General features: G+C 50.4%; 1 protein-coding gene across 2 annotated transcripts in view; it reads left to right on the plus strand.

Annotated features, from left to right (window-relative positions):
• KIAA1549 (KIAA1549 ortholog) overlaps positions 1-19,758 on the plus strand; it is a 108,239-nt gene that overhangs the window by 71,499 nt on the left and 16,982 nt on the right. For both annotated transcript variants that reach the window (XM_058654929.1, XM_058654930.1), the window contains exons 11-16: positions 4,918-5,120; positions 6,747-6,862; positions 13,528-13,733; positions 14,811-15,034; positions 16,075-16,228; positions 19,385-19,693. In XM_058654929.1, the coding sequence (XP_058510912.1) occupies positions 4,918-5,120; positions 6,747-6,862; positions 13,528-13,733; positions 14,811-15,034; positions 16,075-16,228; positions 19,385-19,693 (1,212 nt within the window). The remainder of the gene's footprint in view (positions 1-4,917; positions 5,121-6,746; positions 6,863-13,527; positions 13,734-14,810; positions 15,035-16,074; positions 16,229-19,384; positions 19,694-19,758) is intronic.

Genomic DNA, 19,758 nt, shown 5'->3' on the forward strand with positions numbered 1-19,758 from the left:
AGAGGCGGTTTCTTCAGTGGCCTGGGAGCAGAAGGGATTAAACTACGGGGAGCAGGAGGGCGCCCTCTTGTACCCTGTAACGGAGCCGGGAGCCAGCACCTGCCTTTTATCTTTGTTCTCTTGCATCTGGAGTGCAGAGTCCTCATGTGTTGCCTTACCTAAGCAGCTCCAGCTTGGATCCCCCCATTTTTTCAAGAGTTATTTATTTTTGTATTGGAAAGTCTGGTTTACCGAGAGAAGGAGAGACAGAGGGATGGTCTCAAGGCTTTAGACCATACTCCACTGCTTCCCCAGGCCACAAGCAAGGAGCTGGAAGGGAAGTGGAGCAGCTGAGAGATGAACCTGGTACCCACATGGGATCCTGGCTCATGCTATGTGAAGGCTTTGGACACCAGGCAGCTGGCACTACGGGCAGCCTGAGGGAGCACCTCAGACCTTAGGCCATTGGTATTCAGGCACTGAACTCAACCCAGGCCAAGTTATGAACACAAGTACCTTGTGCCCTCTGCCCTCAGGGGCTCTCCTAAGGGACAAGGGGGGCTCCTCTGCACAATGACTGGCAGGTGCACAAGCGACTCTGTGAGGGGACTCAGGTGGTGGGTGCCTGTGTCTCTGAGAGCAGGTGGGAAGGTTGGGGGAGAGGGCGCCAGAGGGAACCCACCCACTGTCCCCAAGGAGGGAATGGCGAGTATTACTGGCAAGGAAGGAAGGAAGCAAGCATATAGCCAACATGCAGGTGGCAAACAGCCAGGCTCTGGGAGGCTGTCAGGCCGTGGAAAGAGCTGGAAGCTACACTACAGGCTCTGGGCAACAGGGCAGAACCTCTCATCAGAGACATTCCTGTTGGCAGTGATCGCTTGAGGAGGTGAGCATGGAGACAAACTGTGTGCGTCTCTTCCAGCCAAATCCTGCTCACCCAACCACTGAGGTCGCAGTGTGACTGTTTGCAAGGATCCCTGTGTTGTCTAGTGGTTTCAGTTCACATCCACCATGACCCGTAGGAGAGAGCATCAGGCAGTCCTGCTCCCTCAGACTCCAGGACCCTGAGGCTGCTGGGTCCCTGGGCTGTGTGTGCTGCAGACAGATGGCAGGAGCTTCGCCTGCCTTCTCCCGCTGAACAGAAACGGCCTGATGAGGCTGGGGTGCTGGCCACAGTCACCGCGGCCAGGTCATCAACTCTCACCACGGAGCTCTGTACAGGATTACAGACTTCTATCCAGACATTCCTGGGGTGGCTGGAGTAGGGAATCTAAACATGAGATAATGAACAACCAAGAGAGAGAGCTCATGAGGAACAGTGACAAGAGACTTGCATTCATAGAAACTCAACTCAGACTTTCAGTCCCACCCAGGAAACATTTGAAAGAAAGTATCTTGGGAGTCTGTAAAAAAGATGTTTGAGAAAATACAGTAGTTGTCCCCTTTTGGCGGTTTCACTTCCATATTCCATTCCCCACAGCCAGTTGTGGTCTGAATTTATTTATGGGAGATTACAGAAGTAAGAAATTCATAAGTTTTAAATTGCATGCTTCTTGGAATAACTTGAAAGCATCTTGCATTATCTGATTCTGTCTCACCTGGAATGTGAATCATCCCAAGGCCCAGAGTATCCATAGTGTATACCCTACCCACCCACCCCTTGGCAATTGAGATAGAGACTACATTTATGCAACTGGTATGACACATATATCATCATTGTTCTGATCTCTAATTGTGCCTGACTAATAAGTTAAACTTTATATGAAAAAATGTAGATAAGCATGGAGAGAAGCATAGCATATATAGGACTTGGTACTACCTATGGTTTAGACGGCCCTTCGGGTTTTAGGACAATAGCATCTGAGGGTTAAGAAGATACAGTATATATGATGCTAGCTTTGTATTTATTTATATGCTCCATTATTTTTTTAATTTGAAATTGATTTTTGACTCTTCAGAAACAAACATGGAAATTTTCATTTCTTAAACCTTTTGGCACACAATGTGTATTGCAAGTCAAACTGAGGACCTAGAGTATGGGTGAACAATGCCTGTGGTGGGCCATTCCTGCCCCAGGATGGTGAGCCTGCGGCAGGCATACACTCTATGGCACTTCAGCGTCCCACAGCACACTGTTGAACACATCTGGAAATGTTCATTGCTTAAAATGAACATTTAAAAAAAATTTTTTTTCAAAAGACCTATGCATTTTTTAATTGAAAGGCAGATTTACAGAAAGAAAGATCTTTCATCCTTTGGTTCATTCCCCAAGTGATCATAACAGCCAGAGCTGAGCCGATGCAAAGCCAGGAGCCAGGAGCTTCTTCCAGGTCTCCCAGGCTGGTGCAAGGTTCCAAGGCTGCTTTCCCAGGCCACAGGCAGGGAGCTAGGAGGGAAGTGGAGCAGCTGGGACATGAACTGGCGCCATATGGGATCCCAGCAATGCAAGGTGAAGATATAGCCACTGAGCCAATGGGCCAATTCCTTTTAAGATTTGTCTTCTTTATTTTTATTGGCAGATATACAGGGAGAAGGAGAGACAAAAATAAATATCTACTGTCTGCTAGCTTACTCCCCATATGGTCGTAATGGCCAGAGCTAAGCCGATCTAAAGCCAGGAGTCTGGAGCTTCATCCAGGTCTCGCACGCAGGCGCAGGGTTTCAAGGCTCTGGGCCATCCCTTACTGCTTTCCCAAGCATAAGCAGGGAGCTGGAAGGGAAGTGGAGCAGTTGGGACACGAACTGGCACCCATGTGGGATCCCGGCACGTGCCAGGTGAGAATTTAGCTCCTGGGCCATCATGCTGGACCCAGAATTGTTCATTTTTAGGCAGAAGCAGCGCAGAGCCATATTGTGATTTCCTGGCCTGCATGAAATGAGGTGGCACCCATGGGGCTTTGCGGGACTACCCTGCTCGCTTTGTTCTGACTGGTTCTTCCACTGCAGCAGAGCATTCTTTGATGGGTAGAGCCAGAATAGCTGAATCTCTGTCAGCCTGGCAGAGACTGGGGTTGGTGCGATGGTGCAGCAGGTAACCTTCTGCCTTGTGCAGGCGTGCCATATGGGCACCGGTTGGTGTCCTAGCCACTACATTTGCCACCCAGCTCCCTGCTTGTAGCCTGGGAAAGCAGTCGAGGATGGCCCAAGTGCTTGGGACCCTGCGCCTGTGTGGGAGACCCAGAAGAAGCTCCTGGTTCTGAGCTTCAGCTTAGTTCTGGCCATTGTGGCCACTGAGGAGTGAACCCGCGGATGGAAGATATTCTGTCTCTTCTCTCTCTGTAAACATAAATGCCTTTCCAATAAAAATAAAATAAATCTTAAAGAGAAAAAAGTGTAAGATAGGAAAAGGAGGGACACTCTAATATGGGAGGGACACTGCCAAGACCAGCGTTTGGGATTCTCTTTTGATTTGCGGTCCGGGGGCTTTTACATGTCTGGACAGCATAGCCCAGGAAGCCATTTATGGGGTAAGGCAGAAGGCTGTGTTCTGATAGTGGGAGCCAGAGCCCTGACTAAAGGGAGATGGGAGAAGCCCAGGAGGCTGTGGGACCACAGGCACCTGCTCAGAAGTCAGTGGTAGGTAACAGTGTAAGCAGAGATCATGCACCTGGAATTTGGCCACTGCAAGGGCCGCCTGCTCTTGCGAAAGTGGTTGTTCAGGTAGACTGGCTGAAGATCATTGCGCTGACCCAGTCTCAAGGGTGAGGAAATAAGCTTATTGGAATGGGAAGTTGCCATGGAGTTCAGGCTTGAGTTTGCTGTTCTCAGAGACTTCTCCTGACTCCAGGGATGTGTGGTGGAGTGGCCTGTTCTGTAACAGGATCTCTCTAATTGGAAAATACAGGCGCAACAGTCTTTGTCTTTTGTCTCAGAGCCACCACTTTGTAAACTTTTTGCAGTGAATTTTGTCCCCCTCTGCTGGCGGAAATCATTATTACAGACGACTTTCCTCCTGTCTCCGGATGGTGGGGTTTTAGCAGAGACCTTAGGTCACAGGCCTAATCCCAAAATATGCATGAAGTCAGAGCACATATGACAAAGCCCCTTGCTTCTGTGTGTAGCAGGTTGCCTAATGTCTCTCCTGAGACCTTCGTGGCCTTTGGCCCCACAGCACCATCTGTCCCCACCAGGGCTCTGGTGAGCGTCCTGGTTGAGAAGACCCCCTCCCAACAGCTACATGCCGTTACTCTGAAAGCTCAAACCAGAGAAACGGTCCTTGGTCTCTTTAGTGTCACTGTAGAATATGGGGCTCCCTCTTTATGGTGCACATTTCAGGATCTCCTAGAGTCTCCCTCCTGCCTCGCTGCAGGTCTGGCGGCAGTGACCCGGCCCTCATGCCTGCAGGCTCCCTGGGCCCTGTTCCTCCCTTAGCTTTGAGTTCCCATCGCTTCTGTGAGCCATTCTTCTCTAAGAGTTCTTTATTTTCTTGACTTGACACATTTTTGTGTTCCTTTGTAGTCATTCAATTTTCTTGCTTTTCCTCTTTTAGCCCCAAAGCATTAGCTGTCAGCCAGCACCTACTGTCCGCTTGCCCCGCATGTCCTCTGTCCGAAAGGTGCACAGGTGATAGCCCCTAAGTGCTCGCAGGCTGATGTCCTTGGCCCCAGCCCCGCCAGCCTGCTTTCCGACGGGGCTTGTTCTGCCATCTGCGGTGGCCCGTGGAGTCGGCACCGCTCCCAGAGCCACCTCTTGCCCTCTGTCTAGGACACCCATCCATGCCATCCCTCCCTTTGCCTTGGGGTGGCTTCTGCCTTTTCTTTAGATTGCAGGTGTCAGCAGAGCGGCACCCATGGGGGCTGTTTTGGGGGTTGGGGCAGAGGGGGTGGTAGTGGTGGAGTTGTTGACTCCACAGGATTACACACTGGCCTCCCTGCGGTCATCGCCTGTCTCGTGCTAACCAGCGATCTGTGTGTCCACTCCCACGTGTGTGCGTTTCAGCTGCAGATCCCCAGCGTGAAGGGCTTCGACTTTGCCAAGCAGCACTTGGGACAGCACAACAAAGATGACATCCTGATTATCCACGAACCAGTGCCGCCCCCGCCACCCGGGCCCGCCAAGGATCACCCCACGCCCTCGGAGAACGGAGACTTGCCAAGCCCCAAGTCCAAGGGACCTCCCAAGAACCTCCGCCACCGAGGAGGGTGAGTGGCAGGTGTTCTGTGGCACTGCGTATCTGTGCTTTCGGCTTGTAGCCAGCCACAGTGGACGCTGGCTTCTGTCCATCCATCCATCCAGGAAACCGAGGACTTGTCCAGAGCCACACGCCAAGGCCGGCACATGCTCAGTCAGCTCTGGAGGAGGCCGCATGGCTTGCTTATCCAGAGTGTGAGAGATTGAATAGCGCCGCCATCTAGGCCTGCATGGCACCCCACTCCGACTCAGTTCAGGCTCCACCAGCTCCCATGTGTGTGTTGCACAGTGTGCCAGGCCCTGTGGGGATAATAGAACAACCAAGAAATACATGGCACCTGGAACGCCCTTGCCTGGCACACTGGCCGTTGTCAGAGACCCCATTGCTGTGCCTGCTGGGAGTGTGGCTCTGCACTCTCCCCTTTGGGCCATTTCCTCTGGCCTCCCATGTCCTCTCCCTTGGCAGTTCCTCCCACCCTGCCCTACTCACCATTCCCAGTGTATTTGCATTCCTCCCTTCAAAGTCAGGCATGTGGAAAACAGCTGATTTGTGTTCCAAATACTGGGAGTCCCTCCACCTTCAGGTCCCATGAGAAAGGGCTAAGCTGTTTGAAAAAAGACAGAGATTGGAATTAAGCACTGTTAGGTTGCCTTGAGATCATTGCGCCATCAAGCCATAGCCTGGAGTTGTTGGTCTCCCTTTGAGCTTTAGAGCTGTGCATCCTGCTCACCTGCTAAAGGCAGAGAGGGAAATACGTGTCCTCCTGCCTGTAGTCGAAACAGGTGTCATGCTTTCTGTTTTATTGCAACACCTGCCCCACAGGTGCCCTGGCCTAGTTTCGAAAATTTAACGGATGTTAGAGCATGATCTTGACAAAAGCAGAATGATTCATGTAGAGTTGCTGTCTGTCTAATTACTTTGCAGGCTAGGAGTAAATGGAGTAATACGCCAGTAAGATTTTGCCAATTGTGCTTTAGCCTTCCCTGACGGTTAGTTGCTCCATCCATGGACTGTGCGGTTGACCCCGCAGGGTATTCCACGTCCCTGGTGAAGTCAGGGAGCCATGGGCTGCTGACTGAGGAAGCTTTTCCCTGACCTGGGGCAGCTTGGCCACCGTGATGCCCTTTCGCTCAGTGTATATGGAATCAATGTCAGCTATAGCCGTGACTGTTGTGTCACGTCGGTGTCTCCCTGACATTGGGAGTTCCTTGGGCCCTGCAGAATTACCCCAGCCCTCCAGGGATTCCATAGGCCCCTGAACCAGGCGTGATGCCCTGGGTCCTCTTTGATCTAGTTCATGTTAGGGCTAGATGGCTAGACTGCAGGTCCATAAATGACCCAGTGCTGGGGTCTGGGCCTCGGGCCCCAGCGGCTGCAGAAGTGTCCTCCAGCATGGCACCTGGTTTTCTGGCCTGTGTTGAAGTCAGCCTGCAGGGCCACGTGGTGAGCTGCCTTTGTGTTCAGGACCCACGGATGACGACATGCCCAGAAGCCTTACAGCTGCCGTGCTGTGACAAGCCATCCAGACTTATTTGGTTTCTGCCCAGAGTCACCTGGAAGCCTGACTTCCACATTCAGGTGAAGAGGATTTTGTTCTCTTGCTCCTAACACGTGTAATGTGCTTGACTGTCTGCAGAGTGTCCCCCTCCGATGCTGATTCGACGGTCAGCGAAGACTCCAGCGAGAGGGATGCAGGAGAGAAGACACCAGCAGCCGCGCCCAAGGCCAAGGCCCACAGAGCAGCCCCCAGTGGTCTGTGCCCTTCCCCGTTCCCCACAGTAGAACATTGTCCTTGTGAAGTCCCCACATGCTGGGCGTTTTTCATGTGTGAGCACTTTTTTCAGAAAGTCTGTGACACAGGGTGACTTGCACCCAGTCACCTGCACTGAACCTGCTACTGTGAGGTCTGCTTTGAGGCTAGAGGTCGGGGACTCCCTGAGATTTGTGTTCAATCTTGTTGCCTGGTTTCACTGCACTGTAGGGTAGGAGCCTGAGGATTTTCTTGCCCGATGGGCAAAGACGAACCTGCCGAAATCAGAGTTTCCAAAGCTGTGACTTTGTTAGGAACCATTGCAAGGATTTCACATTGGTCATGGTCAGGAAGCTGTCTGTCACACGTCCACACCCCATTTGTGTGGCCTGGTTCCTCCATCTGTCTTGCAGCAGCCATTGGTGTGTGATCACATGGTCTGGCCTGTTAGTGTCGTAGGCCAGGTGTGAAATGAGCTCCAGTCCTGTGGTCAAGGGTGTTCCCACGAGACACTGGCCCTGAGATAAAACTCGGCGCAGGTGGGCCTTGCTAGACTTAGGAGCATCTTCGGACTGACGATCAAGGAGCTTGGTTTTAGAGTCTGTTACCTGTGTAGTGTTGTATTGGCTGGAGCTCTGTTTGTATTTCAAGAATGCGAAGGGCATTTGGATGCCTCGGTATTATTTTGAGCAGTAATTTGTGTACTCATCACTTTTCATTTCTGATTTTTTGTATACCAGAGAGACTGAGAAACAAAGGCATGTATACACACACACAGAAAGAGACACAAAGATAGGCAGGAAGGTAGAGCTGTCAACTGTTTGTTAACTCACCGCAGCAGGCAGTGCTGGGCTGGACACAAGCTGGGAGCCAGACACTCAATCCACGTCTCCCTCCTGGGTGGCAGGAATCCAACTCCTGAGCCATTACCTGATGCTTCCGACGGTGTGCCTTAGGAGGAAGCTGGAGTAGGGAATGGGGGGTGGAAGTTGAACCTCAACACTCGGACAGGATATGCCCATCTTAACCACTAGGCCAAATGCCTGCCCATGCTTGTGTGTTTTAGCCATGCACTTCTCTGTGTGAAAATGCACGGCAGAGCGAGCCACATTAACTGAACAGACGGAGACAGAAGGCCCAGGCTGTTTCTGCGGCTGCCCAGGTCCTTTCCCACCGGGCGGCCCCTGTGAGCCTTTGAGACTGTGTGCAGCTCCTCCCAGTTAGTTCTTTTATGATATAGGAAAATGCCCCCCCTTGGAATAGGGGAGGAGGCTTTTCTTGGGATCTCATTTCAGAGAACCTTTAACGTTATCTGGGTCCATGGTGTCAGGTGCACTATTTCAGACAGAAGGATTAAAATTGAATTTTGATCCTGGGAAAGAAATATTTAGGGGGAAATAAAGAGCTCTAGATTTTCTCAATTACTATTAATTGCTTTTGGGACAAAATCTTGCATTTCATGTCTATGTTGAATTCCTTCTGGTCGTATTACAGCAGGTGTATTCTGCAAGTATAAGAAACCCTAAATCCCACTGTCAACGATGCATTCACAATCCACACTGCTCTGGTAGCCACAAGTCAGCTGTTTCTTTGAGTTCAGGACACTCAGATGCTGATGTTGTGGTTTAAAGAGACACCAGAATCTATACGTTGTTTCCATGTCTTAGAAGGACAGCTTCTTCCCTGGAGTTAGCAGTTGATTCTAGAACTGAACTTACTTGTTAATTTTATTTAGATTTTATTGTTAACATTGATTACATAGTTGAGAAGGATGCACACCCTTGTGGATCTCCAACTAGGGTCTGAGGGTTGAGGAAAGTGGGTGGGACAAATATTTTTTTTCCCTACTATGTCCACAGGGGAGAAAGGGAAGGAGGCTGCTTCTTACTGTCAAACCACATCTGCACCTGGGGTTGGGGGCAGTGGTCGTTTGATGATGCCTTAAAGACCCTGCTATGGGGAAGAGTGTTCCAAGGATGTTACTTGAGTGGTTTTGATATTTTTGAGACACTGTTGGCTTTTTTGAACCAGGATTGACAAAATCTTTCCAAGATCTGTTGGCTGACCAAGTCTACCTCAGTGTATCCATAGCCCCAGGCACATATTGCAAAGCTTGGCCAGGAGAGTGGTCCAACCTCTTCTGCTTTCCATCCTCTGACAAGGCACTCGACATGCTCTGCTGGCCTGGATGAGCTCTCTGTCATGTCCCCCTATGTACATTGGGCATGCTGACCGTTGCACAGGCATTAGCACATGAGGAGGCCCATTCCTGATAAATGCACTCCAAGGTTGGACCACATATATTGTCATTATCCCTGTGACCTGGGTTTGAATCCAGCCGTGTAAAGTTGGGGAGTCCCCCAAGAAGCCTTGCTTGGGGTGGCCTCAGACTTGATTCTAGTGTGCACCAGCCAGTGCAAGGTCAGTGCCATTACCTGCACAAGCCAACACACATTCTGGTGGATGCAGTTACCTCCTGAGTTCTGCCCCCAGCCTTATCTTTCACATGAACTGATGGGTGCTGTAGTCTAGCCCAGCCTGCCGCAGGCCTAGTTTTAATGTACACCAGTTGGTGTTGCGGCCTAGTCGGGATGACTGCTGATAATCCCCACCAGACCCAACCCCCAGTCCCAGTCTTTGTGTGTGGCAGTCTCTTCTGCTGTCTAGCTTAGTCGTTTCCGCATCCCATCTGGCTCAGCCTGACCTCTCCCTAGATCCAACCCATACAGATGCCAACAGCTGCTGCCACCTTGCCCAGCCTGATTTGCCAGTAGCCCTGGCTCTTATGCTTACCAATAGGAGCTGCAGCCTATCAGGGAGTTCCCACAGTTTCCTTACCAGGCCTGATCCCAGTCCCAGATCTTGCACTTGCCAGGGGATATTGCAGTGCAGTGTGACACAACTTGTACCTGGTCTGGCATTTGCCAGCTGGTGCGATGGCCTGGTTCAGCCTGACTTGCTGCAGGTATGGCAGCCTAGTCCAGTTTGGCCCACCCTCAGCCCTCATGGCCTGGCTTGTGCCCCATCCTGGCTCTTGGTTGTGCCAACGTATGTTGTAGACTGGCCCATCCTGGCCTGCCTCCAGCCCTGGCTCACACATATGCTAACAGGTGCTGCAGCCCAGCCTAGCCTGGTTCCCTCCCCAAGTGGCCACAGTGGCTGGAGCTGAGCTGATCCAAAGCCAGGAACCAGGAGCTTCTTCAGTTCTGCCCATGGGTACAGGGTCCCAAGGCGTTGGGCTGTCCTCTACCATTTTCTTAGGCCATAAGCAGGGAGCTGAAAGAAAGTGGAGCATCCGGGGTGTGAACTGGTGCCCACATGAGATCCTGCCATATACAAGGCGAGGACTTCAGCCACTAGATTGCCATGCCACCAGACCCACATACTTACTCTTATGATGATAACGTGTAAAACTACTTGCTTAGCTGTTTTCAAATATGCCATGTATTGTTATTAGTTACAGCCACCATGTATGCAATTAATCTCTTAAGTACATAGTGAAATTTCTGTCTTCACACTTTAAAAGTACAATTTGCAGAGAAAGGGTTAACAGTTTTAATCTGAAGTCCTTACACTCCTTAAGGTGGGGCTTGCACAGCATCAGTCTCTGAGTGTCCACTGTACTTGCCATTGGCCAGTATTGCCCAGGCAATTAAAAATATGTAGCGCATTACAAGCCCTTAAATCTATGTGTATGCATACATACAAGTGTGTATGGATATAGGATAGGTATATATGAGGCCAATGTACAAAAACCTCTTCCCAGCTATTTTGGAGGGCAGTTTGTGGTTGGTGTGGAAGCTTGATTTTTCTGCCCTTCTCACTGTCCTCCCCTTCCATGAGCCCCTCAGCCAGCTCTGACAGCACAGTGGAAAGAGGCCTTATCATCTCATTGTGTCCCTGTCTAAGAATAAGCTCTTTACCACTTTGGAGGAAAGGGATCTCACTTTTAAGTATGAATAGCTTAATGGGCTACTCTCTGTTACATTTGCTGTTATTCCTAGTTAGGATTAGCAAAGCTAGCCTGTTAGGTGAAGCTAATGACTCCTTGGAGGCGCTGGGCCTGCACCTTGAGCGGCAACCCCTGGGTGGCCCAGCAGTGCTTGTACTGCACGGTCAAGTTCCTCCTAGATCTGGGGCAGGGAAGGAAAGCCTGAGGTTGGCTGGGATCTGGACCACTGTGGGACCTTGCTAAGGGGAGCAGCCCTCAGCATTGTGCCAGTACTTTCTGATTGCTTGGGATAACACATGAGTGTAAATCACGGAGAAAATGCAGACTTAAGTGCCTCGGGTGTGCACTCCTTGTATAAAATATCAACTACTGTTTTCTTACTGCCTGGCCAACTCTTGGTCTTTTTAGGCTGAGGTGAAACCTCTGTGTTTTCTGCTTCTGCTTGAAGTGTCACACCTTAGGCTTTGGTCTTAAGCCAGTGTCTGCACGCTTTCCCTCCTTCTGTGGACCTGCCGAGCTTCCGCTAAAAACCAGCCCGGAGGACTGCCTGGGATGCTCACAGGAGGAAGGGTGTCTGTTAGCCTCAGCATAATCAGCCCGTCAGCCAGATCAGGTGGTCTCCAATATTTCTCTTGCCTCTTTTCTTTTTTTTAGAATTAAAATGGATTGGGATTACTTCCACTGTCAACATCATCGTCACGAGAAAACACACAGAAAAAACAGGAGAGGCCGGCAGCATGATGCAGCCAGTGAGGCCACATCCCATAGGAGGAATTTGTGTCCCAGCTGCTTTACTTCCTATTCAGGTCCTTACTAGAAGATGGCTTAAGTGTTTAGGCCCTGGCCAGCCGTGTGGGAGACAGATGGGAGTTCCAGGCTCTTGGCTTCAGCCTGGCCCAACCCCAACCATCGCTGCCATTTGGGGAGTGAACAAGCATGGATAATATCCCTAACTTTCCTTTTCTCTGTAACTCTGCCTTTCAAATAGATAAAAAAACAAACAAACAAACAGGAAATTGGAGAATATTATCTGTTATACCAGCATGCAATCCCTTTTAACATTTTGAGTGTTTCTTTGCTTTTTCCTGTACATTTAAATTACTTTATTTTTCGCAGCTTACTACTTTTAGAAAGCCCTTATTGGTGAAATAGTAATAATATAAAATTTTCCCTTTTAAACATTTTAAGTGTACTTTTTTTAAGGAAATGTGATGACATTATTTTATTGTGAGAAGCAGATAGAGGGAGAGATATGTATACAGAAAAAGATTTTCCATACATTACGTCTCTCCCCAAATGACTGCAACAGCCATGGCTGGGCAAGTCTGGAGCCAGGAGCTAGGAACTTCTTCCAGGTCTCCCACTTGGGTGCAGAGGCCCAAGCCTTGGGCTAGCCTCTGCTGCTTTCCTAGGCCATTAATAGGAAACTGGATCCAAAGTAGAACAACTGGGACTTGAACCAGTGTCCATCGGGATGCTGGTGCCAGAGGAAGCAGCTGAACCATCTACTTCACAGCTTCAGCCCGTTTAAGTGTACCTTTTTTTTTTAAAGATTTATTTTATTTTATTACAAAGTCAGATATACAGAGAGGAGAGACAGAGAGGAAGATCTTCCGTCTGATGATTCACTCCCCAAGTGAGCTGCAACACGCCGATGCGCGCCGATCCGATGCTGGGAACCAGGAACCTCTTCCAGGGCTCCCACGCAGGTGCAGGGTCCCAATGCATTGGGCCGTCCTCTCCTGCTTTCCCAGGCCACAAGCAGGGAGCTGGATGGGAAGTGGAGCTGCCGGGATTAGAACCGGCGCCCATATGGGATCCCGGGGCGTTCAAGGCGAGGACTTTAGCCGCTAGGCCACGCTGCCGGGCCCTAAGTGTACTCTTAAAAGTGGGAGCTCACGTCCTACGACGGCGGGTTTTTCTTACGTTGCTTCAGCTTTTTCTTTCTCCATTAGAGCTGAGAGCCATGAACAGCCACTGTTAACTAGCACATGGCTGCATGACCACAGTCTTTGCGTCTTTGATTTCTCAGTGGTACAGCCAGGGGTTAACCAATCACAGGTCAAAAAGTGTTGAAAAAATGCATGTATGTTGAATACCTACAAATCTTGTCATTATTTCCTAGATAAGGTAATGAATATTTATGTTGTATTAACTTTACAAGTAATCCAGGAATGGCTTAAAATGTATAAGCAGCTGTGCATAGATTATATAGTATTATGTCATTTTATGTAAAAGGCTTGGGCATCCAGAGACTTTGATAGCCACAGAGTTCAGGAAGCCAAGAAGCCAGCTCCCCTTGGCTGCTGAGGGATGCCTGGATAGCATTACCATGGCAACTAAATCACTGTCTCGTCAGGGAGCTCCCTCTTAGACCTGCTGTAAAGCACTTATTGGCCAACAGAGCACCTCGGATCCCCTGTCTTTTACCTTTTCTTATTGAAGATATCAAACCACATTTAGGTACAATGGTACAATTCCCCCCCAGACTAACCTCATGAGTCTCTCACTTTTCCTAAGGGCATCTGTAGTTTTTAATAAAGCCAAGGCAGATAGTGTTTTACACAGATCATTGAAGCTCAAGTAGTGACATTTCCAATACTCTGCCATTGGAGGGGGCGAGTGCGTTTTTGGCTCGGGACCTGTCTAAGGAGTCTTTAAATCAATAACCCATAATTCTGGTTAATTTATTGTTGGCTTTTCCTCCCACTCCAGGGCCTGCTCTCCCCAGCTCAGGGAATGAACAGCATTCCTCAGCCTCTATCTTTGAGCACGTGGACAGGATTTCCCGCTCCTCGGAAGCCAGCCGGCGGGTCCCCAGTAAGATCCAGCTAATCGCCATGCAGCCCATCCCGGCACCCCCGGTGCAGCACCCTGTCCTGGCCGACCGAGTAGCAGAAACCAACAAGATCAACAAAGAGGTATCTGTTTTGATGAAAAAGTATGTCCTCCCCACCACTCCAAAAAAAAAACCTTATATTCTGATTTGACCAGTGCTTAAAAATGAGGGACAAGGTACAATTTCATATGAGTATTGTGAGCTGTAAGCTGGTGACATATTAATTGAACATATAGTACAGACTGAAAATTCTTTATCTGAAACACAAGGGAGCAGTTAGAAGGCTTTCAGATCTTGGAAATTTGTATATTCATAATGAGGTATTTTGTGACTTACATGGACTGAGGCTGATCTTATTCCATAATTCTAACAATTTTGGATGTGAAAGTTTCACGGTATAGAATTTTCCGCTTGTGGTGCATCATGGGTGCTCAGAAAGCTTTGGATTTTAGTTTATTTTCAGGCTGGGGATGTTTGACATGTCCTCCATCTATATTTTAAGGTCCGAAACTGTTCAAGGTCAGTGTCAGACACATAAGCCTCAACAAAGCAGATCTGAGCTGGGACCCCCTTAAGAAGTTGTGCCTTGGCCGTTCTTCAGCTCCTGCTCACTGTGCAAGACCTAGTTCAGGTCCCCAGGGTTAGGGATCAGGTTTTCATCTTTGGAGGCCTGCTCCTGTTTCTGGGGAGCGCGGGTCCCAGTAAGTCGGCATTCTGTACAGTGGTGATGTCTTCTAGCACCTGTGCTTGACTTGAAACTTCTCTGAAGTAGTCTTATTATTGCAAGTGGAGACTCTTTTCAGCTCGGGGCATACTCTGCATTATTAAGGGACTAATGTGTCTTCAGAGGTGTCCCTGGTCTAATTCCCCAGTTTGAGTCATGTTCCCCTGCTTTCCCCCTCCCCATCCCCCGCAACTTGGGGGGAAGAAGAAAATGACCCCACCTTGTAACATACCATGCAGTGTTGGGGACAACGTTATACGCTTGTCAAGGTCACTGCGCCCAGCCCTATCACTGCCTGGCCTGGGCCTTGGGTGCCCACACCAGGCAAAGTCCCAGGTGTCACAGGGAGTGATGTGGGGGCAGTGCAGGGCAGCACAGGAAATGCTCCCTACAACCTCGGCCTCTGTGATGGCCCCTTCCTGGCCCTCCCTGCAGATCCAGACCGCACTGCGGCACAAGTCGGAGATTGAGCACCACCGCAACAAGATCCGCCTGCGTGCCAAGCGCCGCGGGCACTACGAGTTCCCGGTGGTGGATGAGCTGTCCTCGGGTGACACCAGGGAGCGGCACCGTGTGTACCGCAGGGCACAGATGCAGATCGACAAGATCCTGGACCCCACGGCCAGCGTGCCCTCCGTGTTCATAGAGCCCCGGAAGAGGTGGGTCCTGTGGCCGCAGCACCACGGGGCACAGCCCGTGCTGTGGGGCTGCCTGATCATGAGCTGAAGGGGGGGGGGGGCACATTTCCCTTCTTTGCCCTCCCTGCTCTGTGCTGTAACTCGCTTTCCAGCCTCTTTGGATTCTGTCTCATTCAGCAGTGCCTACCCTCTGGTCTCCCCAGCCCTCTGCCCCTTATCATGACTTTCTCTGTCTGCTCCACGGAGTCTATACTTGTAGCAAGTGCAGCTACTTCTCTGTTCTAGCCCGTTCTATTCATCAGCCACACAGAGCTGCCATACTGGTAGAGTGTTTGCCCATCATCCCCCAAATGTTCATCTGTAGTCCCCTTTTGGGCCCTCAGCAAGCTGCGCTTACACCTGCCATCCTCCTCCTCCCTCAGACCAGCCTGGTGTCAGACCCCACTGAACTGCCTCTTCTGATGCCTCTCTAACTCGGTCCCGTGTGGTGGTCACAGCTTGCCCCGACATCCTCGGTCCCGTGTGGTGGTCACAGCTTGTCCCGACATCCTCGGTCCCGTGTGGTGGTCACAGCTTGTCCCGACATCCTCGGTCCCGTGTGGTGGTCACAGCTTGTCCCGACATCCTCGGTCCCGTGTGGTGGTCACAGCTTGTCCCGACATCCTCGGTCCCGTGTGGTGGTCACAGCTTGTCCCGACATCCTCGGTCCCGTGTGGTGGTCACAGCTTGTCCCGACATCCTCGGTCCCGTGTGGTGGTCACAGCTTGTCCCGACATCCTCGGTCCCGTGTGGTGGTCACAGCTTGTCCCGACATTCTCGGTCCCGTGTCGTGGCTACAGCTTGCCCCGATAGTCTCGGCCCCGTGTCGTGGCTACGGCTTGCCTGGGATGGTCTCTTGTACCCTGGGTGTGTGTGAGACTTTCCAGCTCGTGCCTAAGGCCGTGTCTTCCGTATTGCTTACCTCCCAAGCAGCATTTCCTGCCGCAGCCAGTTGATAAGCAAGCCAGTGACCGGAAGCTTTATTTCCTTCCTCCTAAAGTTATTTTTGTGTCTCCCAACAGCTCACGGATAAAGCGTTCTCCTAAGCCCCGCCGGAAACACCAAGTGAACGGCTGCCCCGCGGACGCCGAGAAGGACAGGCTCATCACCACCGACAGCGATGGCACCTATAAGAGGCCTCCCGGCGTTCACAACTCGGCCTACATTGGGTGCCCAGTACGTGATGCCTCCGTGTCTCATCCTGGAAGCTGGGCAGGGAGTGCCAGCTGCTGATCCCCAGTGGCTGAAGTGCCAGGGCCTGCTGAGGGCCAAGCATGTGGGAGAGGGGTGGGGAGGGATGCTCCGTGTGCAGCGATACTTGAAACCCCTGGTTTTCATTTGCTTGTGCAAGCCCTGTCCACTCCGTCTATAGGCTGGCAACTTCCCAAGGTCAGTTATAAAGCAGAGAGAAATGGCCCAGCCTGGGCAGAGGGTAATTTGGCTTGCTTGGTGGGGGTGGAGGTGGTATTTAGGGTAATGTGTTACCTCCTGTTGGGACAAGGAGTATTTCCAAAAGCTCATTTGGGGAAAAATGGAGCAATGCGCTATTTAACATTAGTGCAAACAATGTTTGAAGTCCAGGCAGACTTTTTTTTAATGGTGTTTGTTTTTGGTGACCTTTTTGAGGATCCGATTTCTGCATGGCTTTTGTAGATTTTTACACCAGAATAAGCTTATCTTTTTATTTAATTTTTTCATGAACTGCGTGTTTTATCTACTTTATTCTGATAAGAGAAAAGCTTAGTGGAAATGGAGAAATAAAGAAGTAGTTTTTTTTTTTTCCTCTCTCTCTCAAACTGAAAGGGACACTGAGAGCCGACACTGATAGTATTCAGACCTCACGAGCAGGGGGGAAGGAGCCTGTGTCATGGAGAGGCCGAGCACAACACAGTCGCCCCAGGACAGAGGCGCAGCCAAGCCCGCTCACTCCGGCGGGCCTGGGCATGTGCAGACTCTTGAAGCCACAGCTGGGGAGCAGCCCTGATCTCACCCGCTTCCGGAGATGCTCCCAGAGCAGCCTGGTCAGGACAGGAGGGAGCCAGAAGCTCATGCTCAGACAAGGGATTCTAGAGCTAACAATCACTTCTGGCAGAATGCAGGCAGCTGGCTGTTTCTTAAGGCCAGCTTTGCATTTTTCCACTAAGTTACCCAAATGACTGACCCTGAAAGACAACTAAATACAATCACAGCAGGTAATTGTAAAGATGTCAATATGATCTGGATCTGGGACTTAAATCATCTGAAAGAACTAGGCCTTTCCTTTCCCTTGAAAACCTACTGGATTTCCAGCATCCCAAAGACTGAGCAGCACAGTCCCCATCCTGTCCCGTGGGAGTTGGAAAGGCTGCAGGCAGGACTGCACTTTTGGGGCTGTGCTGTCCTGTTTGTGACACAGCACGCCAGGCTCCTGGGCTGCGGGTGCTGTGCCTGGCACTTCTGACAGCAGGTGGCGCTCCTACTCTGCCTTGTGCTTCTGGAAAGACACGGGGTGGGAGGGGGTGTGAGGTTCCACTGGTTCTGGGGCTCCCTAGGACGGTCTGGCACCTGGAGCTTTGTCTGCCTGAAGCTGGGACTTCCTGGGATGTGGAGCTTGCCAGAGAAAGGGGGTTCCCTGGATATCTGAGCTCATTTTCTCAGGACAGACTGCAAAGCATCACTCATTCTCACTTCCTCTCCCTTTGTTTTGTGACAGCCCTGGGCTCTGTCATCAGCCCATGGAGTTTTACACAGAGAATGGCCTGTCATGGTCTGGCTCCTGCCTTATCCACAGGTCTGAGGCCCTCTGTGCAGCATCTTCATGGTGGCCTGGGCTGTCCTGTTTTTCCAGAAAGTTCACAGCATTCTCTTGGCTGATGCTTTATCTCCAGCAATCCTGTTCCTCTAAAATTCCTTAATGAAAATCCACTTCATAGTGGCTCACTTCCTATGTTCCCTGCCTAGGAATTCTGAAACACATACTTTCAAAGATAAATTTCCTGCTTAAGGTTATTTTCCACCCTTTTCTGTTGTGCCTTTTGCCATTCACCCACGGATTTTTATCGCAACTGTTGCTCCTACCACTGTTTCAGGAAGCAGACATTTTTAAAAAAATCTTAATTGTTGCTTATATTCCTGTTTCTTTTTTTTTTTTTTTAAGATTTCTTTATTTTTATTGGAAAGCCATATATACAGAGAGGAGGAGAGACAGAGGAAGATCTTCCATCCACTGGTTCACTCCCCAAATAGCTGCAATAGTCAGAGCTACGCCAAACCGAAGCCAGGAGTCAGGAGCTTCTTCTGGGTCTCCTGTATGGGTGCAGGATCCCAAGGCTTTGGGCCATCCTCAACTGCTTTCCCAGTCCGCAGGCAGGGAGCTGGATGGGAAGTGGGACCTTAGGGACATGAACCGGTGCCTGTATGGGAATCCTGGCGCGTGCAAGGTGAGGAATTCAGCTGCTAGGCTACCGTGCCGAGCCCATATTCCTGTTTCTTAAACACAGTTTTTAAAATAAAATTTATTTGAAAGACAGAGGAGAAACATAAAGATCTGTCTGCTGGTTCATATCCAGATGGCTTCAAAGGCCAAAGCTGAGCCAAGTTGTCGCCTGGAGACAGGAGCTTTCCCTGGGCTCCCACATGGGTCCAGAGGCCCAAGCACTTGGACCACCCTCTGATGCTTTCCCAGGCCATAAGCAGAGAGCTGTATCACAAGAGGAGGAGCTGGGATCTAACTGGTGCCTTTATGGGAAGCCAGCATCCCAAGTGGTAGGCCCCTAGAATCTACTTAAAACTCCCTTAAAGACTCGTATTATACAAATGTTATGCTTGGAAAGCAAATGATTTCTGAATAAATAACTCTCACCATTTGCCATTACACATAGTTGTTGTAATAGGTATTGCAATTTATACACACACATACATAGTTTTAAATGATGTGACTTTGGCCTTTTCTGGGGAATGAGTACGCCCCTGTTTTGTACTGAAGAGAAATCTGCCTTAATCTTATTTTCTGTTCAGGAAGTTGACTCAGTTTTTCAATATATGCACTTTGTAATGTGTGTTTTGGCTGCTGAAGGTCTTCCCATAAAAGTGTGTACTGCAAGGCCCTAGAGTGCATTTCAAACAGGCGCATGCTGCTGAACGGCTGGTGACCGTGTCTTCCCATTGTTTTTCCTTTCATCCTATGAAAGCCTTTATCATCCTTCACATGTAATGCATATTCCTCAGCTGTCATTTCTAAATTATACTAAAAATTTCCTTGAAATTGTTGAGTGCCATCTTGGCCCTCGAGTTTTGTTTAAAGGCTGCTACAAAAGTTTGCGTCTGAGTCATCTTCTGTTTCTCCTGCTGCAGTCCGATCCCGACCTCCCGGCAGACGTGCAGACACCGTCCTCGGCTGAGCTGGGGAGGTACCCGGGCCTGCCCTTCCCGGCCTCCCAGTACATCCCGCCACAGCCGTCCATCGAGGAGGCACGCCAGACCATGCACTCCCTCCTGGATGACGCCTTTGCCCTTGTGGCCCCCAGCAGCCAGCCAACCAACGCCGCAGGTGTGGGCCCAGCTGGCCTGCCTGTGAACGGCACCCCTTCCCGGGAAGAGAGGCGAACCGCCCAGTGGGGCTCCTTCTACAGCCCAGCGCAGTCAGTCAACAATCCATGCAGCGTAAGTACTGGCCTGCGGGACTTCACCCGTGGGCGAGATGCTGGCATCTTGTGACTTACTCTCAG

The sequence above is a fragment of the Ochotona princeps genome, chromosome 25, assembly GCF_030435755.1.
Source record: "Ochotona princeps isolate mOchPri1 chromosome 25, mOchPri1.hap1, whole genome shotgun sequence".
Taxonomy (NCBI): domain Eukaryota; kingdom Metazoa; phylum Chordata; class Mammalia; order Lagomorpha; family Ochotonidae; genus Ochotona; species Ochotona princeps.